Source organism: Cutaneotrichosporon cavernicola, assembly GCF_030864355.1.
Source record: "Cutaneotrichosporon cavernicola HIS019 DNA, chromosome: 1".
Lineage (NCBI taxonomy): Eukaryota > Fungi > Basidiomycota > Tremellomycetes > Trichosporonales > Trichosporonaceae > Cutaneotrichosporon > Cutaneotrichosporon cavernicola.
Window position 1 is genome coordinate 2,653,751 of NC_083393.1, and position 11,768 is coordinate 2,665,518.

The following is an 11,768-nucleotide window of genomic DNA, read 5'->3' on the forward strand; positions in this document are numbered from 1 at the left end:
CCCACACAGCCCCACAGCCAACAGCCCACAGCCGATTGATCGCACAGTACCTCTGCCTGCATATAGCAAAAATGGGGTGGGATCTGGGTGAGATATGGGAAGCGACGTATGACCGCGTGGTGCCAGATCACGTTGTTTGATCTTTGATTTGATCTTTGATCTTGCTTGGGTGTGGCACCTGGCACTAGCCAGCAGCCAGCGGAAGCGGGAGTGGTGATGATAGTGTGGAGGTTATATGGGAAGAGGGCAGAGAGGGAAGGTGAGAGCACATAGGGGGATTAGCTGGGGGGCAGTGTGTGAGAGAGGTCAGGCTATGAATTCCCTGAAATTATTACCCAATAGGTTTAGAACAGGGTAAGAGACGAGAGGAATTTGAGTGCGCCACCCAAAACTGCCACTGCCGTTACACTGCCTGTAAGCTCCATATACCCGCCTAGTGCGTTGTTTGATTCGGCAAAGGGGGTCACCAAACAGAGCCGCCTGTTGGGATAGGGCAAGCCCCAAGGCAACCTTCCCCCAGTCAACCTATCCCACCCAACTGCACCCAGGCAGGTTGAAATTCAGTCAAACCCTCCTGCCATACAACAGGCTACAGTCACCCATCACCTCGTACTACTCAACTCCCTCTCTAGTACAACCACATCCTCACCCAACCGCACCCTTCACCCAGTGAACTCCCACCTACCACCACCTACAAACTACCACCCACCAACACCCAACAACAACAAACACTAGCAACGTGAGTAACACATCCAACCACACTTCCCACACCCTGGTCACCATCCGTACACCCCTCCTCACTGCTCAAAAACTCTCATTCTCGCCCCGTTCACAATCTATCATCCACCTTCCTTCCCACCACCCAGCCGCACTGTTGTTGTTGTAACCCAGGCCCCGACGCGTGGCGACTGATTTCGTCCGGTGGAGGCCTGCATCCAGCACAACCATCAACCCCTCCAATCCACTTGTCTGCACTCTCCCAGCACTCTGAGCAGTCCAGGGAGTGCAGGATAGACTCCCGCCGCCACAGCGGTATCCACCACAGGCAGCGACGCGCACCTTCCTTGTCATCCATCCACCTCATACATCATCCCACACACTTCTCTCTCGCACCTGACGCGTTCCCCCACCCTCTCAGTGTGCTGAGACGGTTCTGCATGTGCAGGCGGCGTGGATGCACCGCTTGGCACGCCCGCGTGATCCTCGAGGGGATGCCCACAGGCAGAGTTCTCGGGTAGGCCTCCCTATGGCGCCCGACTTCCAGAACCGTATTCCTGCCCCCCAGTTGGGGGTGGCCCACCTCCACCACCTTTGTACACCCAAACAATTGTCAACAACAACAACAACAAATATCTCTCTCGCTCCCTTTCATTCGCGTTCCTCATCATCCACATCCACTCTCCATTCCACCGTGGTGCATAAACACTGACACGCAACTTCTCGTCTCATCCTAACCACCAAACCACCACTGCATACCCTTCACATTCAACCATCTCCATCCCCACTGCATCACTCTCCTCGCACCTTCTTCGAACCCACCGACCTCGTTTACCTTCCTTTCACCACACAGAATGCCGAAGGTTTCCGCCAAGGCCGAGAAGAAGACCACCAAGACCACCCGCGTCAAGAAGGACAAGAACAAGCCCAAGCGCGCACTTTCCGCGTACATGTTCTTCGTCCAGGACTGGCGTGAGCGTATCAAGTCCGAGAACCAGGACGCTGCCTTCGCCGACATTGGCCGCCTCCTCGGTGCCAAGTGGAAGGAGATGTCGCCCGCCGAGCGCAAGCCCTACGACGAGAAGGCTCACGCCGACAAGGACCGTGCTGCCAGAGAGAAGGCCGAGTACAACGCTGCCAACGGCAAGAAGACTAAGAAGTCGGCCCCGAAGGCCGTGAGGTGAGCTCCTCCCCTTGATTCGTAGCTGACTGTTAGCGAGGACGACGAGGAGGAGGAGAGCGACTAGGCGTTGCGCCCCGCATCGAGTTTCCTCATCTTCCCGCTCTACCTTCGATACCCGCCTCCACACCCCTTCGTTCTGAGCACAGCCGACCACCGCGGCGGCTCTGTTTTATAGTTGGCTTCGTTTGGTTTCTCTCCCTGCCCTTTTTCGACCGCGCCGTTGTTTGCCTCCGCAAGATTTCTGTCTTCGCGCGGCCTTATGCAGTGTATTCGAGCGTTCAGCGTTAGCGGTGCATGGGCCAGTGGGGGGTTGTTGCTCCGTATAAACTCTCCAGATCGCCGTCTGGAATCAGTTCTGTTGTCAACTGAGGAGGCCCCAGACCAAACGCGAATCTGTGACGTAATGTTTGTCGTAGAATTGGGCTTGATCATGCTTTTCAAAGCGATTCAAAGGACGTTTGGTATGTCGACCATGGGCCATCTAGCGGGTCGGCTTGTATTGTGCATCGCGACTGAAATGCTCGTCTCCCGTCTGCATGTCAGCAATTGTCAGGACGTAGATATAGCCACTTGTCGGACTGTCGGCTTGTTGGTGGGCGTGGGACGCCCCGCGCTCCCAGCCAAACCCCTGTTGAGCGGAACCAAAAAATAGGCTGGCGGATTCGGTGTATGGGAGGTACCTGAGGGTTGGGTTGACAGAGGGTGAGTGGTGGAATGGGTGTATGGGTGGGTGGATGGATGGATGGATGGGCGTGGCCGACATCAAGCAGAGACGTTCCTGCTGTTGCTCTTCATCTCTCGGACACGTCAACAGACGACTTTTGGCTTCATAGCCCACCGGCATACCCTCCGCCTCTGGCATTGCTTGCAGACGTTTGCACGCCCGCACGCTCGCACGATGCGCATCACTCCTGCCCAGTTCGAAGGACTCGACAAGTACAAGTACTCGAGCGTGGACAAGAGCATCCTCTCTCGCCGGGTGCTCACGCCATGGTGGAACTGGCTCATCACACTCTTCCCATATACTCTCGCCCCCAACGCGGTGAGTGGTCCGCCGTCGGCGTTGCCCCAGTTTGCAACCCCATCACACAACTCAGCTTTGCCCAGGCTCCACCGGTCACGCGTAACGTTGGAGCCGAGTGCTTTGTCTGTCTCGAATGTCCGTGCCAGTCTGTCCACTCCCAGTCGTCTCGGACGAGTAAATCAGACTGAAAGACGGGAAAGAACCGCATCCTCGGTGTCAAGGTGTGACGTTGGATTGCCCGAGAGGCTGTAACCCCGGCCGCCTGGCTTCTTGGCGTTCGCGCTTCGTCTCTAACGCCAGATCACCTTCTTGGGCCTCTGCTTCGTGTTCGGCAATGTCCTCACACTGGCATACTTTGACATTGAGTATGAGGGCAAGGACCTGCCGCAGTGGGTATATGCGTCTTGGGCGTTCGGCCTCTTTGCGTACCAGAGTGAGTGTAGCTGACAATCTCACAAACAACAGATGCTCATGCCAGGCATGGACGCGATCGACGGCAAGCAGGCGCGGCGTCTCAACATGGGCAGCGCCCTTGGTGAGATGTTCGACCACGGCTGTGACGCGATCAACACATCGTTAGAAGTAGTGCTCGCATGCCACGCGCTCGGCCTTAACCGCTCGTGGTGGACCGTCGCGAGTGAGGTAGCCTCGCTCCTCAACTTTTACGCGTCGACGTTAGTGATATTTTTGTTTCGTTTGCTAACTGGCGCAGTTGGGAGGAGTACCACACCGGTACGCTCTACCTGTCGGCGTTCTCCGGGCCAGTTGAAGGTATTGTCATGATCATCGTCATCTACATTATCACGGCCGTGCACCCGCTGCACCAGCACTTCTGGCAGCAGCCGCTCGTGTCGCTTCTTCCCGCGCACATCGGCGACAAGGCCGCGGCTGCGATCGACGCGGCGCTCAACCTCCCCGACAAGTACTCACTCGCGTCGCTGCCCATCAACGTCGCGTTCATGATCTTTGGCGCCTTCGGCACCGCTGGCAACATGCTCAACGCGTATTACAACGTCATCGCTGCGCGCCACAGGGACAAGAAACCTATCGTCACCCCGCTCTTGGGTCTCCTCCCGTTTGGCGCGCACACCCTCATCCTCTGCGCATGGCTCCACGCCGAGCGTGTCGACGGCGTGTCCATCGTCCACGACGCCCGTCTCCTTCCCTTCCTCGGGTACTGGGGAATGGCCGCCGCTTACCAGGTCTCACAGCTCATCCTCGCGCATGTTACCAAGTCGCCCTTCCCCTACTGGAACGGGATGATGGTGTACTCGCTTGCGTCCGCCATCGACGCCAACGCCCAGTGGCTTTTCGGAGTGTAAGTTATCACGTAGCGATTCAGCTGACGTCAGCGAGCCGCTCGTGCAGTCGTCGCCAACGGCGTCCAACGTCTTCATCTGGATGTCCTTCTTTGTTGCGTTGTTCAACTACGTCCGATTCGCCCGCGAGATCATCTGGCAGATCTGCGACTACACCGGCATGGCGTGCTTCACCGTCCGCCGCCGCGACAAGAGCGGGCGTTGGATTGAGGCCGCTGAGATGATCCACCAAATCGAGGAGCTCCGCAAGACGCAGTAAGCTTCTCAGCGCTGCTCCAGGGCAGAGGCTTGCCACTCGGACCGAGTGGTATACTTCTCTGGAGCGCGTCGGCGTCGTAGATCGAAGATCAGGCGCCAGCCTATGCGCCCGCCCGTGCGCCGGACGCCTCCATATATGTCCGTGCTGCGGTTATACCCGTAGACGCTTTGCTATGCAACGTGGTGCAGCTGACGAGTGTAGAGGGTAAGAGTTGATTCATGCTGTCAGGAACGAGCGTTGGAGAGGTTCGAGTCAGCTTAAGCTGCGGCAGACAGGACCAATGCCCTGCTGCGTCGAGCACCTCGCTGTTCACCACCTCTCCGACATTATCACGATGAGACTAGGACATATGCATACTACTATACAGGACGGAAACTTCTCTACCGCGCCTCGAACTGGACCTGGTCGTCAGCTTGTGCTTATGGATGCCAAATCGTGTCTAGACGCAAGCTTCAACTTACAACTGCTCTGTCAGCTCGTGTCATTCAAGATAGCTGTCCAGAATCGACTCACTCTTGTGGGTACGCGGCTTGTACATGACACGGTGTCCGCACTCGCGGCAACGGATAAGCTCGCCCATCTTGATCGACGTCTTGTGTCCGCAGTCTGGTGTGAGTCTGAGTTTGGAGGGGGTTGAGGTTCTGATACAGTGCACTGCGGCCAGAGCCGGCGCTAGCTGACGAGGATGAAGAATGAGCTATTGCGTTCGGAGCGCGCAACGAGGAGAAACAAGAGCGGATGGGTGGGAAGAGAGACAGGCGGCGACATGACGCATCATGAACGAGAGCACAACTCACCACCGCAGAGGTACTCGCTCGCCTCGGTGGGCTTGGGGGCATCGCGCTTGGGCATGTGCGACTCATCGGGACGCGACGACTGGTACGGGTTGCTCATTTTGGTGGATGCGGACGAGGGTGAGAGGTCTGAGACAGATAAGTGATGACGATGAGTTCGAGTTTGTTTGCGATCTTTTGAGTATTGGTACCTTCGAGGCTTTCGTTAGGTGGCAAATCTACTCAATCGGGGCATTACCTTTAAGCCCTAATACCTCTCTTAATGCCTGTTCAAATTGCATTGGAAAAATATTCCGTGTGCTCGCTTATCACCAAAAGTTGAGGATTGAGACCTCCACTGGGACTGAAATCTTCGATCCTGCTACTCACCACCACAAACACCTCCGAAGATGCCGCCCTCCACCGCTGCATCCAAGAAGATCAAGGCCAAGAAGGCCGCTGCGGCCCCGATTGACGCCGCTCCGACCGGCTCGTTGCCCGCCGGCTTCAAGACCGATCAGGCGCGTAAGGCCGTCGACGCCCTGCTTGCGTACCAGGAGAAGGCGGCGGCTGAGCGTGAGCGAACAGAGCTTATTGCGCGCGACGAGCATGTTTGGCTCTCGATCAATACCAAGACGGGAAGCACGCGTAAGAAGCTCATGCCGGTCAAGATGTGAGTGGTTCTGGAGGGTCACAGGAGATGGCAGAAGATGTCGGTGAGATGGGACGGGGCCGTGATGGCGAGCTCCACAGAGTCATCCAAGGATGTTGGGCCAACAGCTTTTACGTTTCGAGGCATACCTGTTCTTCTCGTCCGACACCAGCTCCTGGTGAGATGTACTCTCTCCTTTGCGGGACCTCATACGACATGCTAACACCACAGCCAGCTCCCCTTCCCGCCCCTCCCCCCACCACCCGCAACCTCCGTCTGCCTTATCACCAAGGACCCGCAGCGCGAGTACAAGGATCTGCTGGAGGAGAAGGGTATTAAGTTTGTGGACCGTGTCGTTGGCGTCGAGAAGCTTCGCGGAAAGTTCAAGCCGTTCGAGCCCCGCCGGCAACTGCGTAACGACCACGACCTGTTCCTTGTCGACGACCGTGTGCTCCCCATGATGCCCAAGCTTCTCGGCAAGATGTTCTTCGAGGCCAAGAAGACGCCCATCCCCGTCAACGTGCTCCGCAAGGACCTCAAGGCCGAGCTTGGCCGCGCCATTGCCTGCACTTACTTCCACCCCTCGACCGGCACGTCTCAGTGAGTCCATAATTCAATTCATTGAATGGAACAATGGCTAACATTAGCTCCGTGCGGATAGCGACACCGAGCGTCACGACGGCTGAGGAGACGGTCGCCAACCTCCTCGCTGCCGCGCCTGCTGCGGCCGAGCTCGTCGGCGGATGGGACAACGTGCTGTCGGTCGGGATCAAGACGAGCACGTCGGTGCTCCTGCCTGTGTGGAACGCGCCCTTGACGGGCCGGTTCAAGAACACCGAGGACGAGATGGAAGTCGAGGAGCCCAAGCCCAAGGCTAAGGCTGTGGAGAAGCCCAAGGCCGCGGTGAAGGAGAAGGCCGCACCCGCGCTCAAGAAGAGCTCGACTGTCGGCTCGGGAGCCAAGAAGGCAAAGGCCGCGGTCGTCGGCTCGGCCAAGCCCAAGAGCAAGGCCAAGGCCAAGTAGATACCCATCCGTATAGAGGCTCGATTGGACCACCTATGTATGCATGCTTAGTGAGACGGCTGGAGGCATTTGTTGTGTGGCGACTGACCAGTCATCCACGGTTTTCCAGGTCTGATACCATCGCCGAAAGTCGTCCGTGCCAAGCAACTGCTCCCATCGGGGCCAGAGGTACTTGATACGGTCGAGAGCACTTGCACTTGGGGTCGAGAGCACTTGGAAACGCATCGTCCAAGTATTCGCGACTCACAAAAGGGAACCACAAATTCCGGTAATTGTCGATTAGTCCTCGTGGTGTAGTGGTTATCATACTCTCTTAGGGTTACATTAGTTTCTTATGGGAGTGGCCCCGCGTTCGAATCGCGGCGAGGACCGATGGGATTCAATTCCCAACGGTAATCATCCTTTTGCAATTCGTATTGACGGTCAATGACTCACCTCCACCGGACATCTTCTCTGCCTTGTTTGGCTCCTCCCACTCATCCATCCGCAACAGACATGCCCGACACGGACCCAGACGCCGCCATCCCACTCCAGGAATGGCTTCAGCTCCTCCAGACCCACGGTGTTCCCATGCGCACGGCAATGGCACTGGCAGCCAAGGCGTGCGTCTCTCTCTCCACCGCGCTGATGGCAGCTACAAAGAGCACAACTCGCGTGCGAAATTGGCCAAGCTCCCCGTAACCCAGTTCGTGACCGACAAGGAAGGACGTAAGGCGGTAGCGGTAGCTCTACGTGCGCTGTCTAGTGGGCAGGTGAGACGCCTCATGAATAGGCTAATCCAGGCGACGAAGAAGAAGCGCACGCGAGACGACGACCTCCTCCTCCCCCTCGAGCCGGCCATACGGGCGCTCCCGCAGAGTCTGGAATTCCACGAGATCCTAGACCCCGAGGTGCGCTCTTCCCATCTTTGCAGCTCAACTTTGTGGCTTTCTGGCAAGCTGACTCCAGCAACTGATCCCCGTGACGGTCACGGTCAACCGCGCGCCCGTCAAGACGGCGTGGGCGTACACCGTAGCCCGGCGGCTCGGTTTCGATGCACAGGAAAGCCTGAGCCTCGCACACGTGTACGTGCATATTGGGAGTATGAAGCATGCTCTCAACCTCGGGAATATCTACGATGCCGCGCAGACGCGGGACGCAGAAGACGAGATTCGCGAGTTGCCCGGCGAGGCGGGGTATCGGCGTCCCGGGGCTCCTGGGGTCTCTCCGCAGAAGAGGGGATGGAGAGAGACGATCGAGAAGCCCGTCGGAAGTAGCCAGCCGTGGGTCATGTTGCTCGGGACAAAGTGGGTGCTACCTCTGTGTTGATTGGAAGGAAAGCTGACGCTAGGATGTATGCCAGCTGAAGGAGGGAGGAGGAGAGCTTACGGCAGCCCCGTCATCGAGCGACCGAACGGCACTTGGCGCGCTATCCAGAAGGGCGTGCCGGTCGAACCTAGCGTTGTGCGTCGTCTGACTTGATTTCGCCAGCAATCTGAGCTGACCCCAGGGATATCTCTACATCACCCGGGCACTCAAGGACTGCGCGCCCCACGTGCTGGGCGCAATGCAGCTTGTCGCCGACTCTTACGAACCCGAGGAACTCAACATTGCTGGCACTGCGATCTACGTTAGCCAGGAGACGGAAGTAAAGCTAATGGCAGAGCGCGTTTAAACCTGACGTCGTGGAGTGGGGACAGCGTGGAGGTGTTGCGGTCGCGGATATCTTGGACCAGATCAAGACCAAGGCGGGGGATGGAAAGGAGTCGGGCAAGGAGGCAGAGGAAGAGACAGAGGCGAATGACGACGCCGAGGTCAAGCCGCCAGCGACGAAGACCCCGGCTTCTCCTGGCTCGTCCCTCTCCCCAGCACCTAGTGAGAAGGAGATAGCACTCCACGCAGACGGACCACCCGGCAAGCGGCTGAAGGAGATGACGCTCGAGGAGTACGAGGCCATGCTCGACGAGGACTTCGACGCAGACCTGTACAATATCCCTTAGCCGCGGCCGCTTCGATCTAACCTGATCTCGACTCTGTTCTTATCTCACACCTGTATCTGGCACCTGTAGACTGTGTATAATGTTCATCATGTAATATGTATGGTGCGGAACGAACCTCCGCCCTGCACAGAAACGGCCGAGGCCAGCAGGCGGGGTCAGAAATGCACCGCTCATTATCCCGAGAATGGCTTGACCGCGCGCCGTGACATTCCAGAAGGGAGGCGCGAGGGAGGTCGGCTCAGACACAAGTGCGACACGAGCGTCCACGCCAATATTCTCGGTGGAGGGGGAAGGGGATAGAGGTGGGTTTGGTGGAATTAGTAGCAGTGTCAGTAGGGCCGCGCCCGGTGCTATAGCTACATGCATCAATGTTACCTCCCCGTCTGTAGGAACTGGACGAGGTTTGGCGGCAACTCCTTCGCCACCGCGAGGACCTTGGCGCCCATCTCGTCGCCACCACCCTCGGACCACGTTTTGGCAAGCATAGGTCGGAGCGTAAGGCTGACTACCCGCGCCGTGAGGTCTTTGACGTCAAGGGCGAGGCGTCGCCACTGCCCGAGGTTGGCAAGCAGCTTGATTCGTCGGCGCACAAAGCGCTGCATCGCGCTCCGTGCGGCGGGGTTGTACGGCGGAGCGCGTGTCGCTATCGGCCCCGCCGCACCAGCAACTGCTGTGGCCAGTGAGGCTATGTGTGATGAGTAGACGCCGATCACGCAGCGCACGAGGTCCTGGTATTTCCTGTGGTCCTCACCTAGAAGCATTCCGACAAAGTCGACGACGTCGCGGAGCTTGCGTGTCTGCCTCGCTGAGTAGGGGTCGTATTTCTCGAGGGCACTGAGCAGGTTCGGGACAACGAGCTTCGAGACCATCTCGACAGCTTGGTCGCCCTCGGGTGCGACGTCGGGCTCGAGATCCATCGCGTCATCGTCATCGTCGTCTTCCATTCTCGGTCGCGAGTACTCGTACAACCCGCGGTACCACCTGAACGAATCGAGCGTCGCGTCACTCTGAATGTCAGCTCGATCACGTCCACCAGCCAGCAGACTTACTCGTACTGGATCCCAGCCAACCATCTCACCGCGCGCCCAAAACTCCCAAGCCTGCACGAGCGACAGGCCGCCGAACGCGCCCTCGTACTCCTCCGGATACCGCTTGCGCCATTCGGCGAAGCGCACAGCAGCGCCAACCTCGGGATCGCGCAAGTCTTCCGCCTTGACGTCCTCGAGCAGCCCATGGACGCGGCGTTCGATTTCATGCTGCGCGGCCTCGTAGTCATCCGCAAGGTCGCCGTCAAGCTCGTCGTCGGTCGAGAGACCGTCGTCGTCTGGCGCAGCTACGATACCTCGCCTCCTGGCGCGGCGATCGGCGTGGGCTTGCCTACGGATCTTGCGCGCATCCGAATTCGGTGCACTCTCGCTCGCACTCTGCTCCTCTGGCCGTGTCTGGTTCGCAGCTACACCGAGCACGAGCGCGAGATCGTCCGAATCGTCGCCGGCCCGCCTGACGGAGATGCGTTCGGCGCGTTCCTGCGCGAACCGGTTCGCATCCTTCTCGATCACGTCCAGCAGCGGCACTTTCTCCTCGAGGAAGTGGCCCAGCGTCTCGACCCAACCCTGGAATTCTTCGACCCAGGCTCGCTTGCCCTCTGTGCTCTCGACCTGCTTGCGAAGGTCGCGCTCCTGTTCTTCGAGAAGAACAAGTTCCCTGGTCGCGTTCTCCAGGTTGCGTTCGTGTTCCTCCGTTGTCGCCTTAAGCGCCGCCATGCGCTGCTCTATCCGACCGACGGCAGAGCTGATGGTTGGCACTGGTCTGGACGCGGGGATAGGTGTTGGGATATACCCAGCAGTCTTGACCTTCTGAGGCTTCGGTGCGTCCTGCTGCACACCACCGCGCTCAACGAGGCTGCGTTCCCACTCCCGCGTCTCCTCATCCGACTCGCTCTCCATCTCGCTGGTGTCAGCAAAGGACATCTGCCCCTAGTAGACTCACTGGTCCTCGATCAGCTCTCCAATCTCGCCTTTCAACCGCTGCGCCGCCCGCTTGTTCGCGTTCTTGCCGAGGTATAACCGGTCGTTGGCGCCTGTGTAGTCCGCCAGGTCCTCATCCCCGTCCTCGCCCTCGTCCTCCTCGCGCATCAGGCGGGATTCGGGATGCGGCTCCTTCCCCAGCGAGATGAAGTCCTCGCCGGGCTCGATGCCGTGACGCTTTGCTTCGACCACCGCTTTGCGTCTATTCTTAGCGGCCGCGATGGCCACTGGGTCGGGGATCCCCGCGGCGCTGTCTGCGTCGATGACCGACGCGTACTTGTCCCGCGCAGCTCGGCTGAGGTTCCCCGAGTCGTCGTCGTCGTCCGCCGCCGGCGCACGCGTAGGTGTTGCGGCTTTCAATTCCGAGAGGTACTCGGCTGAGTAGGATTGGGAGGAAGACGCGGCAGCAGCTTGTGATGACGCGATCGGCGTGCTCGCGCGCAGCGCTTGCGAGAGCAGCGACTTCTTCTGCTTGAACGCGGTTGAAGAGTCGCCAGACTGTTGTTAGCCAGTAACTCGGAAGGCCCAACTCACGTCGACATCTCCAGCGAAGCTCAATCTCCCACCTTTCCCCTTCATGCCCTTCTTCTTCGCTTTGACGCGGTTCAGGACGGAGCCGGCCTCGTCCTCGCCGCCTTCTTCGGCCGCAGCCGCACCAGATTCAGCGAGCGGCGAGCTCGCAGCCGGCTCCTCATCCTCAACGTCCCGCGTCCTCGCCCTGGCGGATGGGCGTGGCCGCGCCCTTTTGATAAACATGGTGGTGAAGGGGAGATGATGGTTTTGTTTTGAGGTGAGTGACTTTGACGTTTCGG

At 58.7% G+C, this 11,768-nt stretch overlaps 6 protein-coding genes across 6 annotated transcripts; 4 read left to right on the forward strand and 2 right to left on the reverse strand.

Moving 5' to 3' along the window:
- Positions 1 to 71: 71 nt before the first annotated feature.
- On the forward strand, positions 72 to 1,964 carry NHP6 (uncharacterized protein; the record flags this gene model as incomplete). Its single annotated transcript, XM_060604304.1, has 4 exons — positions 72 to 87; positions 736 to 739; positions 1,571 to 1,897; positions 1,934 to 1,964. The coding sequence occupies 4 exons, from the start codon at positions 72 to 74 to the stop codon at positions 1,962 to 1,964; spliced, it is 378 nt and encodes a 125-aa protein (XP_060453534.1).
- An 834-nt stretch (positions 1,965 to 2,798) lies between these two features.
- CcaverHIS019_0109870 (uncharacterized protein) lies at positions 2,799 to 4,502 on the forward strand (the record flags this gene model as incomplete). Its single annotated transcript, XM_060604305.1, has 5 exons — positions 2,799 to 2,942; positions 3,225 to 3,357; positions 3,403 to 3,598; positions 3,637 to 4,242; positions 4,277 to 4,502. 5 exons carry the CDS (start codon positions 2,799 to 2,801, stop codon positions 4,500 to 4,502), a joined length of 1,305 nt encoding a protein of 434 aa, XP_060453535.1.
- A 380-nt stretch (positions 4,503 to 4,882) lies between these two features.
- On the reverse strand, positions 4,883 to 5,396 carry RPC10 (uncharacterized protein; the record flags this gene model as incomplete). The annotated part of the gene is made up of 4 exons (XM_060604306.1): positions 4,883 to 4,903; positions 4,964 to 4,968; positions 5,016 to 5,108; positions 5,300 to 5,396. 4 exons carry the CDS (start codon positions 5,394 to 5,396, stop codon positions 4,883 to 4,885), a joined length of 216 nt encoding a protein of 71 aa, XP_060453536.1.
- Positions 5,397 to 5,685: 289 nt separating this feature from the next.
- CIC1 (uncharacterized protein) lies at positions 5,686 to 6,950 on the forward strand (the record flags this gene model as incomplete). The annotated part of the gene is made up of 3 exons (XM_060604307.1): positions 5,686 to 5,948; positions 6,159 to 6,527; positions 6,575 to 6,950. The coding sequence occupies 3 exons, from the start codon at positions 5,686 to 5,688 to the stop codon at positions 6,948 to 6,950; spliced, it is 1,008 nt and encodes a 335-aa protein (XP_060453537.1).
- A 495-nt stretch (positions 6,951 to 7,445) lies between these two features.
- On the forward strand, positions 7,446 to 8,929 carry CcaverHIS019_0109900 (uncharacterized protein; the record flags this gene model as incomplete). The annotated part of the gene is made up of 7 exons (XM_060604309.1): positions 7,446 to 7,552; positions 7,585 to 7,702; positions 7,733 to 7,840; positions 7,899 to 8,236; positions 8,324 to 8,393; positions 8,440 to 8,559; positions 8,594 to 8,929. 7 exons carry the CDS (start codon positions 7,446 to 7,448, stop codon positions 8,927 to 8,929), a joined length of 1,197 nt encoding a protein of 398 aa, XP_060453538.1.
- Positions 8,930 to 9,300: 371 nt separating this feature from the next.
- Positions 9,301 to 11,712, reverse strand: CcaverHIS019_0109910 (uncharacterized protein; the record flags this gene model as incomplete). The annotated part of the gene is made up of 4 exons (XM_060604310.1): positions 9,301 to 9,936; positions 9,979 to 10,879; positions 10,919 to 11,454; positions 11,491 to 11,712. 4 exons carry the CDS (start codon positions 11,710 to 11,712, stop codon positions 9,301 to 9,303), a joined length of 2,295 nt encoding a protein of 764 aa, XP_060453539.1.
- Positions 11,713 to 11,768: the final 56 nt, after the last annotated feature.